Raw genomic sequence first — 21,116 nt, forward strand, 5'->3', positions numbered from 1 at the left:
TTAGTGAGCTTATTTTACAGGCCCATTTTCAACTCACTAAGGCCCAACTCTTACGATTTTTCTGAATGTGATACTGATAAGTGCTAAATGAATGTCAATTTTGTATAAAAAATGTATTCTGAAATTACAAAAAGAAATAAAATTATATTTAACTAAAATGAAACCATTAGCCAAAGCTTGTCGTCTCTTTTTTGTTTACTCCCAGCAAAAAAGAAAAAAATATGAAATCTCTGGGATGATTAGAGAGTTACAAATGATAAACATATAAACGAATCGGCGAATCTAAAAACTCTTCGCAGCAATTTTCTCTTAGATTCTTCCTCCTATTTTTTTTTGGATGGTGTTCTTTGAAGGGTGCAGGCAGTTTTGGTTTCTCTGAGTTACTACTACTATTGTAAGAAAACGAAAGCTGGATTCTCCACAAGTTCCTCAGCAGGTTTCACTTGGGCAAAGTCTTTATCTTGCATTGAACTTGATAAGTCATCGATCGAGAAGGAAATGATGTTGCTGCTCGTGCCCAAGGAACGGTTTTGTTAGTTTCTAGAAAGCAAAAAAGGACATGACTTTTAAATGCCATACTTACCTAGAATCCTCTTTTAACAAGAAGTCGCTGCTGTCTGTCATAACTCCTGTCATGCTTGCAATTACCTGTTGATCGGTGTGCGACCATTTAGATTAAACTACTAGAGCAGCAGATCCTAAAGACCATATATGTCAAGGGAAGAGAACTATTTCCTCAGAAAGCTTACATCTTGGGAAACACTCTTTGTGTTGTAGATTTCATCCTTGTACAGAGTACATAGTTTGAAGTGCTGCTGTATTTGAAGGTTCTGAGTGAAGGAAAGATGGTGTGAGCGTTATTACAATGTCAAAATTCATCAGCTACCGGAAAAAGAGTTGGTTGATAGAGAGACTTACTGGACACAGATCATTTGCAATCTCATCGTATGAGATGTGGTATTTCTTATGGATGAGCTGTTGCAGACGCAAATTCAAAGGGGAACATATGTGAGAAATGCATATTCTTACTTAGGTTCAAGTGAAGTTAAAAGTTAATGCTTAGGCGACATTTCTTAAATTTCAAAACAATTTAAACATACCAAGAATCCAACAGCTTGTCTGGTATGTTTGAGTTCCTCCCATAATGAGCCAGCATACTATCAGAGACGGGTATCACAGGCGAGAGATTGTGTTATGTATAGACCAAATGAATTGACAGATAACAAAAGTAGAAAGGAAACTGTACTTGGGAATACCTCTTCTTTTGTCTCGGAGCACCATTTCTCTAACTTTTCTAAACCAGATTTTAGATATTCACCATTGATAAATGAACAGTTATCTGGTCGGGTGACAAGGCTGCAGATCAGAAAGACGAAGTCGATTAAATTCTGCTTATCATAGAGATACATATTCCATAATAGACAATAACAATTTCTCACCTGTTACATAGTTGGACATTGATGAGTGAGAAAGCCTGAGAGAATATCTTTTGAATAAGAACCGCAGGAACCTGTAACAATAATAAGCTGTAAGAATTTCGTGACATTCATGGAGATAAGAGCAGCGAGTGGAAGCGAGTTTTCACATACAAAGCTCTCTTTTAGTGTGCTTAGCAGTGCATCTAGGCCTTCAATAATCTCTTGCCAGTATTTAGCAGTGGTTATAGATATTAGCGCATTCCCCTTAAATGTTTTTGGTGCCTAGAAAGAGTCTCTCATGTCAGGTACAACACACATACGAAAGAAAGATGAAAGTAGAGAAGCATTGTGGATCACAGCACCTGGATGCAGAGAGTAAGGAAAGTGTTCAACTCCTTTTTCAGGTTATCCCAAATGATTCCAATAATCTTTTCAACATATGCTTCAAGTTGCTGCTTGAAATGCAAAGCTGGATCCTTGGCATCAACTGGTCGAATAGCTTCAGCCGCTGGAGAACGGAAACCCTGGTACATAGAAGGTCAGGAACGTTTAGTTTTTGGAGCACAAGATTGCCAGAAAAAACAGAGGAAGAGTATGTTTACCTTGGTCATCCATCGGACTAAGGAAGGTGACTTTCGAAGTGGAGTGGCCCCCGTTCCTCCAGATTTCAGGCTTTGTTGGAGCATGAATAATAAGGTTGATGTATTGGATAACCAATATGCCAAATTAGCATCGTTATCTTCGTCCTGGTAATAAGAATCACTAATCATTCAACTCCGATAAAAACTAGATTTTTTACAGACGTAGACAAGACATCATCCTGTTTTAATACCTTTATAGCAGAACCAATCATTTGAACGAGACGATCAAACACATTGGTTTTTTCTGCTTCAAATGATTTCCAATGTAGAAGACATTTGTAGATGGTAAATGCCGCTACAGGCTTCCCCTGGCTGAATCCCACATTTATTGTGACACAGTTGATAAGAGCATCAACATCCTCCTTTTCCAAGAAAAAAACATTTAAACATCAACATAAACCAAAGAGGAAATATATTAAAGATGAGAAACACATACGAGTGTGATTTAACTAAACAACATACATGTTGAGGATCAATATGGGATCCCCTTGACTTAGTGTCAGATCCTGATTCTTGTACCCTTGGCGGTGTTGTAAACTCCGCTCCCTGCAAAGACGGCTTTTAAAGATATAAAAACAAATGGAGCAGAGCTTTAGATAAAACTAGACAGAGAAAGAAAGACATAATTTACATTGACTTGGCTTTCTTCGTTAGTATGAAGGCCATTTTTTAAGTTCTGCACAAATAAGAGCAATCTAGTTATTTGGATGATTGAGAAAGACGATGTAGACATCCAAATATTTCTCTGGCATGTCTACCTTTACTGGAGTAGAAAGGAAACGTACTGATGCTGTTTTAACAGGAGTGGTTAAGACAGATTCCTTCAAAAAGGTATTCTCAAATTTCACCTCCTTTAGTTTCTCTTCGAGACTGCAAATGAAGAAAAAGCGCAATTGTTGACTGTCAGTGGGTAATGAAAACCTTCATATCTCTGTGGAAATTAAATTAACCAAAAGACCAATAGTGAATACTTGTGCATGGCGGTTTTCAAATTATCAATTTTGCTTTCAGCGTCTAAAGCCTTCTTCAGCCTCTCCTCACTAATTTTCTTTGTCTCCTCAAATTTTTTCTCTGTTTCATCGATCTTCTGCTCCAGCGAACTTACCAGGGACTGCATATGAAAGAGATATGAAATTCCTAATATTTATTTGTTTTCCACAGCTTTGAAATCCTTACTAAGAAGCAGAAGTCAAAAAGGTAATAGAGCAAATTCCCTACCTTGAGTTTTGCGTTTTCACTTGTGAGTTTCTCCATTAGCTCGGTGTCAACAACAGGAACAGTTTCTGCAGTCCTTTTTGCAGCTTCCACTTCCTTTAAGAGCGACACTTTGGTTTCCTTGAACTGGTGTTGTATTTCTTCCAAAGCTAATTGCAGTTTTGCGTTTTCTTGATTTTTACTTTCTTCCACGTGCACCTACAACGTAAAAGCGACAAAATCGGTGAAGGATGTATTGAATCAGGATCCAGATAAAGGTTTCTAGAAAAAAAACACTTTTGAGGATGGGTGAAAACCCGAAAAAAGATTAAGAGCTGTGTTATCTGACCCTCGTGCGTTTCTCTAGCTGTAGTCTCCATGTGAGTTCTTCCACTTGCTTCTCAAGCTTACTCTTCGCAGCTTGAAGGGCTCCAGTTTCCCTTGCAGCCTGCAGGAAATATGAAGGCATCATTGCTGCAATTTTTTCATTTTAAGAAAAACTGAATATGTTCCGTCTGTGTTCAAGACAATCAAATGGAAAGGGCTATTTCCAGCTGCTAGTTTCATCATGTAAACTCATTTAAACTTAGTTTTTAAGCTCATCAAAAGACCAAACATTAGACTGTAACGTAAAATAATAAATAGATACAGAGAGAAGCGAGAGGTAGAAAAGCACACCATCTTAAGCTTTCGCAGTTCTTTACGGGCTAGCCTTGCTCTCCATGCACTTTGTGACGTAACTGCTGCTTTCTTCAGCTTCTTGTAGTGCAACTCGGACAAGCGTCTACGGCAATGGCTCTGGTATATGCGATGAAAATTCAAAAATCAGAGTCTAGAAGGAAATTTGACAAATGTAAAAAGCCTGCAAAACTCAAAGATGAACAGTAAAAGGAAGAGATGTTTTTCATCAAATTCCCTCTAAAAAAAGATTCTCCACCTGAATAACAGTTGTGGCCTTGATCTTCCTTCGTAGTACATCACGAGCAGCCATACTGCGCAAACCTGACTGAACTGTAACAACAGCTTCTATGTAAGACCTCTTCCTCTCAAGGTGGTTCCGCAAAGCTTTCTGGATCTTCAAAGCAGCAGCTTCTCTGCGCAAATCCTCAAATCTATGTCGAGCAACTTGACCTGTAAAAGATGGATAACAAAGCAGATAATAAATGAAACAGTCACATCATTATTCGCTAACTGTCTGAATGTTTAAGTTAACTGATACTCTTTATAATTTTAGATACCTCTGTACACAGCCTGTATATATATTGCAGCGTTGCAAAGCATAATAAAGCTTTTGCGGGTCAGGTAGGAGCGGAATTTCCACTGGATAATGCAGGCTGCTCTTTCTAAAACCTCAGTCCTCCGATCATCTAACTCAGCCATCTGCCCAGCCTTGAGGAAAACCTTCGTCTTTCCAATCTGTGAGAGCAAGAACAGATTACGCTCCACATAAAATCAGGATAGATCAAACAAAGGTATCATCAAAATCCCAAGCTCGGCTGCCCAGAAAAGTATTGAGAGTGATGTGCATAATACAAGTACCTGGTATTCTTTGAGTCCAACTGTCTCCAGAAGTTTCTTGCACGCTGCTTTCTCATCAGAACTAATAGGAACAAGCCAAAAGTTAGAAATTTTAACAATATCTGGGCAAGCTTTCAACCTCTGAATTGAGAGAGGCAAACCTCTTATCTACAGAAGCAGAAGCTATGATACCAAATCTGTCCAGGAATTCATCAAAACGTTTTCGTGTAGGAAATCCAGCACGGCAAACCCTGATTGTCTCCATCACACCCTAAAAGTATGCGTATATAGAATTTTCAAACTTGCATAGAATAATAACAAGACAATATGTACAGACAAACTAAAAATGTATGTAAGTAAATCTCACCCCACAACGTAGCTGTTGCAGAATATTTTGGTTCTCAAAGATAGAAGGCTTAAGGAGATTATTGGGCTTCACGCAACGAATATAGTGAGGCTCAGTAGTATTAAGACCTTCAATCAGTGATGCCAATTGTTGCTGCATAAAGTAAGACAGTGAATTTTAGTAATCCTGTGAACCGAACGATTTTTACGTAAAAGCTATCTTATTTTACTGCACCTTAAATTGTGAAGCTATAGAGGAGGAATTTGACTGTTTGTTAGCATCTTCCATTAAAGGAGGAAATAGACCTGCAATAAAAGTGCACCTAGAAGCAGCTAGCAGAGCCTGATGCTCAGCAACAACACGATCTTTGTTCTTTTCCAGAAACTGCTCGGTCTGATAAGTGACCTGAAAAGATAACTCAGTATTGTCAGAAATAAACAACTAGTATTTCAGGACATGATTGCATTTTATAAATCCATAATGCTAAAACAGGTTTCTACTCACATCACCAGCATAGTGGCAAATTGTGAAGTCAGTTGGAGATAATTTTGGCTTGCTAAAGTACTTGTTGCCTTTCAATGTCCCGTACAGCTTTTCAGAGAATTTTACATGTGTTGAATTTAACATGCTGCAAGATACAGGTATAAAATGTCAAATCAAAGGAGAGACAATGCATGAGCAATAATAGCAATTGAAGCTCTTAGACTTACCAAGCCTCGTCCAGAAGAGCAATAATACCACCACGTTTCTGAAACATAAGAAGACAATGATGAACATGCGAGTTGGAGTTAAAATGGAAACCTATTCACAAAGAGCTCGCAGGTAAAATGTAGTGAAACTAGTTACCTTTTCAATAAGTTCCAAAACATATCGATTATCAGGGAAATCAATGTGTCTCCACTCAATCTCTTCTTTCTTGTACTCGTCTTGTTCCATTTTCAAGACATGCTGCCCAGAAAAAGTATCATGGATAAGAAAGGAGTAAGGATGATTTTTTTGTAAAAAACTATCAGAAGAATGAGCAGACATCAGACAAACCGCAGTAAAATGTTGCTGAAGTTTCTCATTTGTCAAATTGATGCAAAATTGTTCGAAACTGGAAAGAAAAAACATGCATTAGTAAGCATCAAGCAGCATCCACTTAATACTTTTCTCATTTCTTCCATATCAGAATGTAAATATTCTTAACAAAAGCAAACACTGTCTTGTGAATAAATTCCAAAAGTTAAAAGTCTCCCGTTTTCCATTTACTTAATATACAGAATGAGAATAGTGACTTTTAAAACCCCAATGACTTTTCACTAAACTGGTATCTTTGCATTAATCAAATGTTAGGAATACAGCTTACGCACCTGTTTGTCTTGAAACTCTCAAATCCATATATATCAAGCACTCCAATCATGTTTTTTGAGTCAGGATCTTGCCCAATCGAATTATTGATCTTGTTTACGATCCTACAAGAGCAATAAGGAAGGTTAGCAAACAGTAAAGAAAGTAACTTTCGGAACAAGAAAGAGAATCATCCAGCTGCAAGAAATCAAGTGCTCGTAAATACTATACATACCAATCAAATAATCTTGCGTATACAAATTTTGCCAAGGCATCTCTGCTGAGTGCCGCATCATTTGGAACCAGACATCTGGAAATCGTTTCTTCAGGTGTCACCATTTCACGTTTACAAAGAGAGTCTTCCAGTGCTTGTTCATCACACCTGCCGAATTTCATTCAAGGAGTCAGGCATGATATTCTTTTTCGCATCATCAGATAATCGATAAACTATGTTTCAGAAGGGGTAAATTTCACACTGAAAGTAATCAACTTAATTAGTTACACACATGAAAAGCTCAGCCGCAATCTTCAGGTGTGTCTTGTCTTTTGGAACAGACGAGTCTGGTTCTTCTCCTGTAACAAATTCTATATTACCTAGATGAAGAATAGCTGCCACAACTCGGAATATTGCTTCCTGAGAAGAAAGTGACATTAAATACAAAACTCATAAGCAGATATCACCATTCTTACTAGGAGAAGGGTAAAAAACTACCTGTTCCTCTAAACTTATCCCAATAATGCTCATTGCTTCTCGGGTTTTAGTATACTCCTTGGAATCATCCACCCCCTCTAACTTAATACATTGAGATTGGTTTAGATAACGGAATTCTGTTGGATCCTTTAATTTCAGTTTTCTTCTGTCCTGTCAAATAGTAAAAGGAAAATAAGAAGCATCAGGACAATAGTTTCAAAGATTTGGGCTTCGAGTGCAGTTTCAAACTAGGAACAAGGGATACAAGAGAGTGATAATAAATGGAATTTTTTTACTATTTATCAAAGTAGTTGGTCGTGGATAGCTATTATAGATGAATTTTTAACAACTCTAGTATGTATGAAAAGAAAGAAAAACCATACGTACCTCTGGCGGTGCACCACAAAGCATGTAAAAACAGTGATAGTTTCTCTCAGGATCTGACACTTTGCAAACCCGTGATCTCTCTAGCAAATAAGTCCTGATAGCAGCTCCTGATATCCTTCCCCTTTGATCAAACTGAATCTCCACGAATTTACCAAATCGACTGGAACATCATAATGATTGTACAGATGAAAAGTGATGAAGTATTTGGTCATTCAGTATAAAAAAAGAGTGATGAAAAAGTATGAGTATGCGTGTGTGTGTGTGTGTGTTATCACCTTGAATTGTTGTTCTTGACTGTTTTTGCATTTCCAAATGCTTCTAGAACAGGATTGGACTGCAAATAAAGAAAACAGAAACCAATCATGACAAAAAAAAAATGACCTTTACTAAATTCTACAGGTCTATAATAAAATCTTTGCCATTAGTTACCTCCAAAACTTGATCTTCGACAGTCCTTTTGTCAGAAACAGCTCGACCTCCCATTTTCGCAAGATATTTCATAAGCAATTTAGCAGTCTCAGTCTTCCCTGCTCCACTTTCACCACTGACCAAGATTGATTGACTAATTCCCTCATTAATCATTTGTCTACACCCAATAGAAAAAACAACAAAAAATGTCAAACAACCAATGATGAATATTACAAGAGAAAGAAAGAAAAAAAAAACTTCAAAGTTGAACGGCAAGCACCTGTAAGCTGCATCTGCAACTGCAAACGGATGGGGACTCAATTCTCCCAAGGAAGCTCCTTTATATTGTGCCATCATATGGTCATTGTAAAGATCTGGTAGTTGTTTAAATGGGTTTATCGCAATCAAAATACTTCCTGTGTATGTCTAGTAAGCAAAACAAAAACATGTTTTAGGCCAATTTTTTTTACAGAACAGAAAGAAAAAAAAACGGAAAAAGAGAAGGAAAGCTCACATAAATTTCGTCTATATCATATCTTGACTTCAAATTTTGTAGAACTCCTGGTTCATGTAAATATGCTAGTGTTGTCATATCGTCAACTCCAGAAGGTGGAACTTCCATATCTTTTGGATGGGTGTTTGAAACTTTGACAACAACCTGAAGAAAAAAAACAATCAACAGAAGTATATGAGAACCAATCTCACTAACTTCTCAGGACAAACAGATACAGATTCCATCCTCAAGCATAGTCAAACTGCATCTAAAGTGGGCTATACATACCGTCTTCCCTGATGTACATTGGACCTTTATATCTTCTCCATTAACCTCAACAACTTCACCATCTAACCATGCCTCCTCCGGATCTTGCACCCAAATAATCGAGCCAGCTTTAACTGTAGAACAAGCCTGAAGAACAACCAACAAACCGAATACATATCATTTAGGAATACAAAAACTTCAAAACTATGAGACAAACCATACACACAGGATTGAAGAAAAACAACTACTTTACGAAAAGGGTAGGACACAAACAGCATTCAATAGTCTTATTGGCCAAGAACAAAGACCCCACTAAACTATGGGTTCAGAATAATATGAATTTAATAATAACAACCATGAAAGCAACAAAAAATGATAAAAACCTTAAAACACCCATGTTCTTCATATCTCTGTATAAACTTAACCAACAGAGCATAAATTAAATGAAGCCCAGACAAAGCAAACACACACAGAATTAGACAAAAACAGATCATTCAATTTGCACCAACAAATGTTATACACATTTGCCGTTCGAACCCAAAAAAATAAAAATCAAAACTTTGAGTAAAAGTAAAGAAACGCTCAAAGTGAATTAAACCCAGAAATTGGAAGTACCATTTTTCAACTGAGACGAATCAAATCAGAAACCCAATAGATTCTTTTTTGTAGCAGCAACGAATCATCCACTTGCTTCAGCTGGAGACGAGTTCTGATAATGTTATGACTCAAGCAAGCAAGAGTGTGAATGCAAAGAAGAGATTCTCAGAGAAGAGATTTGTTGTATCTTATAGGAGTGGGTTATGTGTGAAAGCTTTAAATTATAAAACTTTTTTTGAGCAAATTTGGAGATAATAAATAAAAAAAGTTTGCTCTTTTATCTATTTTTTTTCTGTTTTCTTTTAATTTCTTCTCTTTTTCTACTTCTTATAAATGAAATTAGTCTTTCAAGAGTCATTAATTAAGGGGGTAATTTAGCGTTGATTAACAGTAAATTCCGAAAAATAGCCATCTTGCTTTTAATCTCTTTTGTTATTTTCTACAACTAAAACAAGAAAAGTCCAAATTTAACAAAGTGGAAAAAATCTAATTCTTTTTATTTGTTACCCTCTTTTGCTTCATTTACTTAAAGTTGCTAGCTTTTCCCATCTACACTCTAACTTAATTATCAAGTTTATTATTGTCTATAAACACTATGTGTCAAGTCATATTGACATAGTTGTAATATCATATTTAAGTGAAAAAATTAGATATTTTTATTTACTTAATTAGAGTGAAATTTTCTTTATACAATAAATGTTTGACTAATTATTTTAGTAAAAATCTCAGTGGACCAGTTAAATGATAACATGTGACTTATATTTGAGGAAATGTTAAATAATTTTTGTTATTTTAAAATTCCTTAATTTAGATATTTTTTTAATACTTTATCTAATCTATTTAATTATTTATGATTTAAATATAAGTAAAAAACATTAAAATTTGTTAAAAATTAAGTTTATAATAAACAAATAATTAATTTAAAGATAAAGTTACCAAACAGTTAATGATTATAAGGTGGTTGTTAATTTTATATTGGATTAATTGATTTTGTACTTTATGTGTAATTAATTTATTTTGTATTTAGTGATTAAATTTTTCTTAAGAAAAGTTTGTCTATTCATTTCCAATATTCATAAATAAGTGTCTTATTTCATAGTTTATTTTATAGTATATAATATAATCTACACCTACTTAGAGAGAGTTAGGAACTCGTACATTAGATTGATTCCATTATAGAACAGAAAAAGATTGGACATCAGGTGCCAAAAGTGTCTGGTTAAGGTGGTTTCACTTAAACCACTCGCCTACATAAAACCTTCCACGCTTTATATCCGTATAATATATTTGTACATCGGATTAGGAAAACCTTATAACAACAACCCTACTAATATTGAGTTTCACTTTTAAGTTGTTAAATTACAACAAGTGAATATTGATTATATGCAATTAGGAAACATATAATTTTAGAATTATAGTATAGCTCTAGAAATTGATTGTTTTGCCTGATTAAAGGAGAAATGCGTTGGTACGGTGTTGTTGCTTATGCCAAATGCATGATTTGATATTTGTTATCTGGTTTGTGGATGTCGAGATATTTTTATTTTATTGAAAAATTTCGATAGTTACGTAAAACCTTAGTCTAAACACCGACATGATTTGGAACATTCGTATATATGTTGTAAAACACTCCATCGTCGGTTATAAATTTATAATTCTTATTTAGTATATGTGTGTTTGTTTGATTTTGGTAGGAATCATAGCAGTTGGGATTTTGAAACAACCCCAAAGGACTAAGATATAGTAAAACTAGAGACTCTCACACACTGGATATATATCACATATATAGGATTGTTCCAAATCATTTCACTGGTATGAACTTACAAGTTCATCTATGCATGGTCCCAAAAGTTTTGACAAATTTAGAGTAGTCGCATGCATGTTTATGAGATTTATGAGAATAATTAATTAAAAAAGGGTTAGAATTGATTGTGGTATTTAATTTCATGAGGTTAAGCTTTGAAAGCCAATTATTTACATTTAATCAAAAGCTTAGCCTTAAGGAGAGTCATTTTTGTCCATTTGAGAGTGGTTAGCTAACCAAATCCCTACTTTGAGACCAAGTCTCTTTAGGTGACCCTTGTGTATGAGAGTTTGTTGTGTGTTGCAAACTCTCTTCTCACAAACATATATAGTGACGGTATCAAAAAGCTAATTAAGTTTCGGAAAACGTATTGATTTGCAAAGAAGCCAAAAAAAAAAAAGCTAGCTACACAAAATATTGGTGAATACATGGTCAAACATACTAAGTATACTATTGTACTCTCAGCTCTCAGCTACATGAAATATATATATTACATGGCCACATGCATGAACTATATGATGTCATTTGTTCAACACCATAGACATACATTTCCGGTACACTGGTTGACTAAATCGGTAAAGACCGACGTTGACTCCGGCGTTAGACCAACATTGACCAAATTTTTGTTTTTGTATTTTTATATTTTTATATGTACTATATTATAACCAAAAACAATAAATTATTATATTGAATCATTTATGGTTTTTTATAATTAAAAAAAACATATTTTATATTCAGTCTCTAAAAATTTTGTATATATCTTTAATGTTTCATTCTTATAATATTTAATTATTTTCAATTTCAAAGCTAAACTAATAGTAAAATAATAATTATTAATAATTATTTTGAAAATATGAAAATTTAATTTAAAACTGGAAAATCCTATTATAATAGATTAGTAAGGGAACTGCTTATTTTTACATTGTCAATTAAAAACATTATCTTAGTATTTAATCTATTTATTTAAATAGAAAATTGTTTTCGTTATTTTATGTTTTTCAACTATAAAATATCAAGAAAATCAAACTCAATGACTTTAGTTAGAAAATAATACTATGCAAATTATTGAATATATGATTCTTTAGTCTAAATTTGCATGGTAAAAGTTATAGAAAATTTTACATACTGGTTAATTTAAAGTTTACATACTCATAATAACATGTAAATGACACAAAAACAACTCAAAATATTTATTTTTAATAGATAGAAGATCCAAAAAATTTATATTAGCAAAACTAATATATATATATATATATATATACATATTATATAATAGTTTAGCTTTAAAATTAAAAATTAACTAATTGTAAGAATGAATACATTAAAGATATATACAAAATATTTAGATATTGAATATAATTTTATTATGATTATTATAAAACCATAAACAAATTAATATAAAAATTAAATATTTTTGATTTTTAATAGTAAAAAGAAAATTAAAATACTTTTTTGGTCAATATTGGTCAACGTCAGAGTCAATATCGGTCTTCGCCAGAATTAATCGACCGGTGTACCAGAATTATATGTTTATGGTGTTGACTACATGAAGTTATATAGTTTATGCATGTGACCATGTAATACATCTACTTTGTGTAGCTGAAGATACAATAGTATAGTTGGCATGTGTGACCATGCATTCTCCTATAGTTCGTGTAGCTGGCGATCTTTTTTCCTATATATATATATAACACACAAACATATATAGGCAAAGCTATCACATAGGTTGACAATTACCAATAACAAAAAAAGAACTTTGAGAGAAAAAGGGGATTTGCGACTGTTAGGCAGATATCCGCCAGGTCGGCCTCATGCCGGTCCGCCGAGAATATTCCCCTTTCTCCCTCCTTTTTTCCTTTCTGAACCATGAAGATTCGTATTGCTGGTGTAGAATTTCCCCCTAAGTCTCCAGATTCAGATCCGGAACCCCCAGCTATTGTGGACCTTATCGCTTCTTAGCCTGTTACCGTAACTCAGCTTCTGCCCCTATCTGCCTCTGTTCCTACTACCACTCCTCCTACCACAGCTCCCTCGCAAGCAGAGCGGTTCAAGGCCTCGCTTAGGAACCTACGCAAGATCTCGTCTCCGGTGAGTTTGGAAGATGGTACTCCCGTAGTCGAAGCCCCAGACTTAGTTTTACTCAAAGCAGCTGATCAATGGAAATGTCATATTGTCGCCAAATTCCATGGTCTTATCCCACCCGCCTCAAAGATCTTTGTAGATCTGAACCCCGCGTGGAGAAAATTTGGAGACATAGTTATCCGAATAGTTGATGATACGTCATGCCTCATACTGATTCCGTGCACGTCAACAAGAGAATGGGTCCTACAGGTTGGCTATTGGCTAGCCGACAATTGTGCTTTCTCAGTGTATCCTTGGTCCGCAAATGCGTCTCTGCAGTCCCACGATTTAGAGTCTGCTCCAACATGGGCAGTGTTGGAAAATGTCCCTCCTCAGATGTATTCGTTTGATGGCATTAGCGTGATAACTAGTGCAATTGGCGAGCCCCTGCACACTGATATGTCTATATTTTGTCTCTCCTTAGCATGTATTTTTCATGCGTTTAGCTAGGATAACTCATTGTTTTGAATCATTTTCTAGTCTCTTTTATACACTTTGCATGATTAGGTAGTTCTTGCATCATTTTTGCATACATCTTGCATATTAGAGAATTTTAGGTGTTTAGAAGATATCCAGATTGTAAGAACCGAATGGACTCAAGCGACGCAACCCTAGGATTCAAGTCATGCGACTCCAGACATACGACTCCAGGACTCCCATCATGCGACTCCAGACATGCAACTCGACCGACATGTGACTTGGACGCGCTCCCAGGAAGAAGCACCAGCATCCTACTCGATCCACCACGCCTGGAAGAAATGTCATTCCTCTCGACCAACCACGCTAGACATCTGACTTCTTCAACCTCTTTGATCGAGTCGAGTGAAGATTTTACTTTGGGATTAAGCTTTCGACGTCTTCATCAAAATTTTAGGGAATTGAGTCATCTTTTCAATGCCATTTATTTCAAGTCAATCGGAGGCGTGGTTCAAGAGTTATCACCGTTGTAGTGGATACATATACACCTAGATTGAGTCGCATCACCTCCACTCGACCCAGCTCGAGTCGCATCACCTCACTCGACCCAGCTCGAGTCGTATCACCTCCACTCGACCCACCTCGAGTCGTATGACCTCGACTCGATCTGTTCCACTCGACCGCACCCCAGGGAGAGACGACACGCGACTCGACCACACATGTTTGGTTTCACATGCTTCAGGAGATTCCCGAACCAACGCTCTATCTTGTCGTTTTAAGTTTTAGGGATTCACATGTTTTTACTACATATTCATTTTGTTAAGTCTTGGTTTGGGACATCTTATCTTTTATCTCATTTTGTTCTTAAGGTTTTAAGACTTTGTATCCAGATATCTTTTAATTCATTGAGTTTTTGCATATGATTTCTTCTACAAACTTGTTCATCTCATTTTTATCTATCTAAGAATGCTTGTTTCAATGTTTTTTGGGTTTGCATCCTTGATGATAATTTTCGGATCTGAGTAGTGTGGTAGTTCTTGAGGGTGGGATAGATTAGGTGGAGGATCTTAGGATGTAGAGTGTTTAAGCTTTGATTCGTATGATTCCCTTCTGGACTAGAGTTAGAAATACTTGTTCCTCTCTGATCAATTGGAACTAGGTCTTAGACATTTCTGCACCCAAAAGGTATTCGATGCAATGTCTGATCAACTAGTGCCAGAGACTTACGTTCCTAGCCTAAGAGATTAGTTGTCTAGGATGTTTGTTGACGTTAATGAACTTGTTTGTCATGCCATGCTTGATCATGTTTCTCTAGCGAGAGATAGGTTTGGAAGTGGTTGAGTCTGAGTAGCTTCTGTCAAGAGATTGGATTAGCTAAGTCGTGATGTTCATTGTTTATGGATAGTTTGCTTGTGGCATGTTGAACACTCTGTAGACTAGGATACTCCACCGACGTCGATTACCCCATCCTCTGGACTTCTATCTTTTTGATTGATATTACATTCCCGAGATTGTTTCCATTCTTGTTATCAAGTTCATGCTTAGAATCGTTTTCGGTTTCACTTATTCTTACTCGCTTCTTGTCATACATTTTCGTTTTAATTCTGTGACTCATTTCCGTTTGGCATTTTGACCATTCTAGGATTGTTAGAAAAACACTCTTTTTGAATTGGCTTAACTTGTGACTTCTTGATTGCATCTTGATTGCTAGCAACATCCCACTTAGATTGACACCTTCTGTACTACAACTGCATTAGGTTAATTGAGACCTGCTAGGATAGACACACAAAATTTCTAGTATCACACACCGAGAAGTCAAGACTGGATCCTTATTACTTTGGTAGAACAAAGGTCAAGGTTGAGATATCTCTAGATAAAGCACCTCCGACAGTTATCATAGTTAGGGACTCAGAATTGAACATGGTAAGGGTCAATGTCTCCTACCCGCGGCTTCCCCCAAAGTGCTGCAATTGTGGCAGGTTTTGGCACCTTCTTAACAAGTGTCTGAATCCGTTGATGAGGAAGAAGTTTGGTTCTGTAGACATTGGAGCTTTCACTCCGGGAGGAACTACTGTTGCGGACACAGAGATTCTGTTAGGTGAGAGCAAAGGAAAGAAGTTAAAGGACAAGGTTGGCTATGGGGTTAAGGCACAATCTAAGGATCATGAGTTGGTGGTGCAGGTGAACAAGAGGCCTCCTGTTAGGGCTGGTCTTAGAAGGAGGGCAACAGGAAGGAGTAGAAGCCTTCCCCCACAAGAAAAGGTCACTAGTCATTAGAGTGATATGACAATGTCAGTCAGGACTCAAGAGGCGGTCAAGTTGTGGATAAAGGAGAGCAAGGAGAGGAAGGAGTTTCCATCTGAGGGAGATACTCTGGAGAAACCAGAGGAGAAGGAATGGACTCTGGTGGAGTCAAAGTCGAAACGAAAAGTGAAGGACAAAGGTTCGCTTTTGGAGAAGAAGAATATTAAACCAATGTCAGTCCAAGTAATGAAGCCTATGGCAGGTATTAAGAGTGTGATGAATCTTGCCAAGTTAGAATCAAAGATGGTTTTTGTTAAGAAGACTCCACGGAGGTATCCACCGTCTGCGGTAGAGGAGGTGGGTAAGATCGGGGTCTTATCTCATGCCTCACGTGATCAGCTTAGTCGGGGTAACCCCTCGGCTAACACTGGATCTCTATGAAAGAGCGTAGCTCTACTCTCACCTTTTGGTCGTTTTTAAATGAGAGTTTTTTGTTGGAATATTAGAGGCTTGAATGGTCTTTCTCGTCAGGGGTTTTTACGGAGATGGATTAGTAAATATAAGCCTTTGGTCGGAAGCGTGGTGGAGACACATGTAACGGAAGAGAATGCGATGCATGTTTTTTAGGCATCTTTTCCAGGTTGGAGGGGGGAGTTTGGTTATTAGAGAACGGTCGGATTTGGGTTGTTTGGGATCCGACAGTGTCGGTTATCTGTTTTTTCAAATCACCTCAACTTATGGTTTGTGGCTTTTTTGATCCGGCAACTACTGAAAGCTTCTCGGTTGCCTTTGTTTATGCTTATAACACTCAGATTCAGCGAAGAGATCTCTGGTTAGAACTCTCTGATATTGTTCAGAACTCCCCTGCAAGGAATCACCCCTTGTTGGTTATGGGAGACTTTAATCAGATTTTGTTTGCTAATGAACATTTCTCAGTTATCCCCCATTCGCTACCCTTGTCCAGAATGAATGAGCTTCGGGAATGCGTACAAACGAATGAGCTATCAGATATGCCGAGTAGGGGAGCATTCTTCACTTGGTTTAATGGGAGACAAGAGGATCCAATCTTGAGGAAGCTGGATATGGTACTTGTAAATGAGACCTGGCGAACTCATTATCCGGAGGCTATTACGGTTATTGAGGCACCAGGAGACTCTGATCATTCTCCATGCATAGTCTACTCCACGACAAGGGTAGAACAATCAAAGAAGCCCTTTAAGTACTTTTCCTTCCTGTCTACTCACCCTCGGTTCAGGGAGAGGATTCGAGATGCTTGGCAGAGGCCTTGTTCTGTAGGAACCAAGCTGTTCACCATGGGCCAGAAATTCAAGATGGTTAAGGAAGCTTGCATGCAGTTGAACAGAGAAGGGTATGGTAATATCCAGCAAAGGGCTAAGGAGGCTCTAGAAAAATTAGAGGAAGTGCAAGCTGCCTTATTGACCACTCCCTCTGATTCCCTGTTTAGGCAAGAGTTTCTAGCCCGGAAAGCCTGGCACTTCTTTGAAAAAACTCAGGAATCCTTCTACAAGCAGAAGTCTAGGATTCGATGGTACAAAGATAGGGATGCGAACACTGCTTTCTTCCATAGGTATGTCCTTGAAAATCAAGGAAGGAATGGGATCAAGCATTTGAGAGGAATGGATGATGATTTGGTTCACAATATGGCTCAAGTGAAGGATATGTTGTTAGCGTATTATAAAAATCTCCTATGAACAGCAAACTCAGGAGTTCAACCATTGTCCATTGAAGAAATCAGAGGTATCTCTCCATTTAGGTGTGGTTCTGAGTTGGCTTCCCAGCTGCTTCAAATCCCTACTATTGAAGAGATACAGAGAACAATCGTAACCATGCCAAAGAACAAAGCTCCAAGACCAGACGGTTTTCCTGTCGAATTCATTTGGGAAGCATGGGGTGAAGTAGGCAGTGTAGTAGTTGAGGTTTTCCAAGATTTCTTCCGCTCGTGTACTTTGCCAAAAAGCCTCAATGCTACTATTAATAATCTTATACCAAAAGTGTCGGGAGCTGACCGAATTACTCAGTTTCGTCCTGTCTCGTGCTGCAACACAGTGTATAAGATAATTTCTCTACTCTTGAAACAGAAAATGAAGCTGTTCGTATCAGACGCGGTACAAAGTAATCGGGTGGGGTTTATACAAGGGAGATACCTGTGTGAGAATGTCCTACTAGCTTATGAGCTAGTTACAGACTTCCATGTCCGAGGGGATACTACGAGAGGTTGCCTCCAAGTTGATATAGCCAAAGCTTATGACAACGTAGATTGGCAGTTCATGTTAAATGTCCTCCATGCTCTAGACTTGCCACAAAAATTCATTGAATGGTTGAAAGTTTGTTTTACAACTCCAAGCTTCAGAACTAGTGGGATATATCCCGGGAAAGAAACCTCTGGAAGATTTACGGCGTGGAACGTGAGGCACCTGTCTTTTGCTGGGAGACTTCAGCTCTTACAATCGGTCATATACTCAACTATAACTTCAATATTTTTCCTACTGAATAAATGCATAGAGGAAATAGAAAGGATTTGCAGCTCATTTTTATGGAAAGGGGGAGCTAGAGTCAGCTGGGAGTTAGTATGCACTACTAAGGAGTGTGGTGGGTTGGGATTAAGAAGATTGTTGCCTTGGAACAAATTTTTAGTGTTGAAGCTCATTTGGTTGTTGTTCACCTCAGTGGGTTCTCTGTGGGTTTCTTGGATAAGGAGAAACTTACTAAGGAGTGGAAATTTCTGGGAGATGGCGAATGTAACCTCTGGAAGCTGGATATGGAAAAGCATATGCAAGCTGAGACCTCTGGCAAGACCCTTTGTTGTGTGCAAGGTGGGAACAGGAATCACATGTAGTTTTTGGAGTGATAATTGGACAGGATTGGGGCCTTTGTTGGAGTTAACGGGTGACAGAGGACCAATGGTATCGGGGCTGTCTAGACATGCAGTGGTTTTTGATGCAGTGAGAGAAGGGAATTGGTGGATTTCTAGGAGCCGTAGTAGGAACCCTATAATTCTCCTGTTGAAGGAGTGTCTTCCCCCACCGTCAGTACTGAATCTACGGGAGGATGGGGACGATGACATGTATTTATGGAAAGTGGGGAATGATGAGGCTTCGTCAAGGTTCTCTACGGCTTTAACATGGGAAGCTTTGAATCATCCAGCTCCACGGGTCGATTGGTATGCTTCGGTGTGGTGCAAGAGCAGGATACCAAAGCATGCTTTCATTACATGGTTACTGGCCATAAACAGATTACACACAAGAGATAGACTGATACAATGGGGGTTGGCAATCCCATCTGTTTGTCTCTTGTGTGATCAAGAGGATGAATGCAAGCAACATTTATTCTTCGATTGTTCTTTCTCTGGGGAAGTTTGGGGATATTTTCACTCAAGGGCTGCAGTAGTTCCTCCCAATTTGGTTCATGATGCTCTGGTGTGGTTAAGGAATCCGTGTAGGGATAGGAATGTGGCAATGATCTTAAGGCTTGCCTTTCAAGCCTCAGTTTACCTTCTCTGGAAAGAACGAAACTCACGTCTGCACACTGCGATCTCGCGAACTCCGTGTGCCTTGATACAAGAGATCAAGGTCATTATTAGGAGCCGCTTAAAACCTTTATCAAGGAACGAGGGACCGGGTCATGCTCCACGTCTTCCTGGAGAAACAAAGTTAGTCACTTGGTTTGGAATGTTTCAAAACTAATGTCATCTGGTGTAAGGGTCGTTTGTATTCTTTCTCCTTCTTTATTGTATGTTGTAGGTGATACTCCTCCGACGTAGATGTAATCGGTATCCCCTTTTTGGGAATCTAAGGTATGAAATGAAAAGGTATTTAAAATATATATATATATATATATATATATATATATATATATATATATATATGAATCTCCTTCTTTTCGCCTTTTTCTGTTTTGCTATGTTAAAATTTTGAAACTGTAAATATTTAAAAGAACATCGTCCATATATATAAGATTACAATGTATATATGTTGTATATGCTGTTTCAGGAAAATGACAAAAACAATAGCATATGTTGTTTCAGGAAAACATGAGCTAAGTCTAAAGTGTCTCTAAGCAATAGTCGAAAGATGCAAACTGAAAGCATCTAAGAAACTAAGTTTTTTTTTTCAACAAAAGAATCAGCTCAAACGAGCCAATTAGGAGGAAAATTATCTACAAATAAAACATGATGCGGAGACACACGCGCTTGACATGCTAAAGAATCCGCTTGTACATTAGCATGGCGAGAAACGTAAATCAAAAAGAAAGAAAAAAACTCCTCCCTGTCCATCTGAATGTCGTCGAGGTATGTTGCAAAAGCTGGCCACTCATTAGGGGAAGACACCATCTTCATCAAATCTGAGCAGTCTGTAAGAAAAAACCACATCCCAGAAGTTATGTCCAATCATGCATCGCATCGCCCAGATGAAGGCTTCAACTTCGACATGTAACGGGGATAAACTTCGCCAGAAATTTTTGCTCCAAGCACTGGTGGCGATCCTTCTGACGAGGTACAACACCATCCTGTACCTGCAAAACATCAGTCGCCTTCCAAGAGCCGTCAACATAACATCTATATCCCATAAAAACCGGACGAAGCGATAAACCCTCTCGATGCCCAGACATTGGATGCATAGGGGTGGAGGGAATCTCCTCCCCCTCGGCATCCACCTGAGCCTTCTGCCAGGTCAAAGTCTCGCCTTCCACCACCCGGACAATCTCATCCGGACGTTCAACTTGGTTATCGAAAACACGTGCGTTCCGAGCTTTCCAAATATACTACATCAGCCAAGGAAAAGGATCGACATTAGCATACACCGACTCCATCGCTAAGTTTTGAATCTATATGTAACCACAAGCATCTATGTAAGTCACGATTTCTTGAATGTGTCACACTCAGGTAGAAGAACAAAGTTATATATGTTCTTAGAAAATTACAAACAATAAAAGTATTTACATATAGGTATTAGGTAGGTACTCGAAAAAGAAAATGCATTATATAGTGCTTGCCAAAAGCTTATCAAAGAAATCTGCAGTGAGCGGCTCACAGGAAAATTCAACCTACAGCTAAATCTAGTGCAGTAATGATAAACACGAGCTTAGAAACTAGAGCAGCTGAAAACTTGGAAATACCACAAGCTTGGAGGTTTTGACACCCACATGTACAAACATAGACAGACTATTGAATTATAAATGTGAACTTTATAACTATATTTAGATATACTAAATTATTGAAAA

The 21,116-nt window shown here is 37.5% G+C and overlaps 2 protein-coding genes across 5 annotated transcripts; one reads left to right on the forward strand and one right to left on the reverse strand.

Moving 5' to 3' along the window:
* Positions 1–124: 124 nt before the first annotated feature.
* On the reverse strand, positions 125–9,593 carry LOC104768049 (myosin-13-like). Of its 4 annotated transcripts, none has more exons than XM_087502309.1 (39): positions 9,308–9,593; positions 8,714–8,839; positions 8,447–8,590; positions 8,213–8,358; positions 7,954–8,110; positions 7,800–7,858; positions 7,525–7,684; positions 7,159–7,308; positions 6,953–7,080; positions 6,682–6,828; positions 6,470–6,571; positions 6,156–6,213; positions 5,964–6,065; positions 5,828–5,865; positions 5,622–5,745; positions 5,352–5,522; positions 5,139–5,270; positions 4,933–5,042; positions 4,793–4,853; positions 4,492–4,669; positions 4,191–4,384; positions 3,932–4,051; positions 3,603–3,701; positions 3,278–3,472; positions 3,031–3,170; positions 2,845–2,929; positions 2,691–2,735; positions 2,522–2,605; positions 2,251–2,421; positions 2,021–2,164; positions 1,781–1,942; positions 1,590–1,700; positions 1,440–1,510; positions 1,257–1,356; positions 1,101–1,157; positions 919–975; positions 750–830; positions 584–648; positions 125–507 (listed from the first exon to the last, which is right to left on the reverse strand). In XM_087502309.1, the coding sequence occupies exons 1-39, from the start codon at positions 9,308–9,310 to the stop codon at positions 390–392; spliced, it is 4,395 nt and encodes a 1,464-aa protein (XP_087358435.1). In that variant the 5' UTR covers positions 9,311–9,593; the 3' UTR covers positions 125–389. The 4 variants fall into 4 exon arrangements, with proteins under 4 accessions (XP_087358435.1, XP_087358434.1, XP_087358433.1 ...); XM_087502308.1 differs by having other exon boundaries at positions 2,818–2,929; XM_087502307.1 differs by lacking the exons at positions 7,159–7,308; positions 7,525–7,684; positions 7,800–7,858; ... (3 more) ...; positions 8,714–8,839; positions 9,308–9,593 and having other exon boundaries at positions 6,953–7,099.
* Positions 9,594–18,625: 9,032 nt separating this feature from the next.
* LOC109130880 (uncharacterized) lies at positions 18,626–19,640 on the forward strand. The gene is made up of 2 exons (XM_019240962.1): positions 18,626–19,545; positions 19,637–19,640. Exons 1-2 carry the CDS (start codon positions 18,626–18,628, stop codon positions 19,638–19,640), a joined length of 924 nt encoding a protein of 307 aa, XP_019096507.1.
* Positions 19,641–21,116: the final 1,476 nt, after the last annotated feature.

Source organism: Camelina sativa, chromosome 19 (assembly GCF_030686135.1).
Source record: "Camelina sativa cultivar CO46 ecotype springtype chromosome 19, ASM3068613v1".
Taxonomy (NCBI): domain Eukaryota; kingdom Viridiplantae; phylum Streptophyta; class Magnoliopsida; order Brassicales; family Brassicaceae; genus Camelina; species Camelina sativa.

Excerpts from the sequence above, each read along its gene's own strand:
- LOC109130880 (XM_019240962.1), top strand. The coding sequence starts at position 18,626 with ATGGCGAATGTAACCTCTGGAAGCTGGATATGGAAAAGCATATGCAAG.
- LOC104768049 (XM_087502308.1), bottom strand. Across the intron at positions 8,359-8,446 it reads ATGATATAGACGAAATTTAT|ACATACACAGGAAGTATTTT; the intron begins GTGAGCTTTCCT and ends TTTGCTTACTAG. Across the intron at positions 6,572-6,681 it reads TACGCAAGATTATTTGATTG|GATCGTAAACAAGATCAATA; the intron begins GTATGTATAGTA and ends TTGCTCTTGTAG.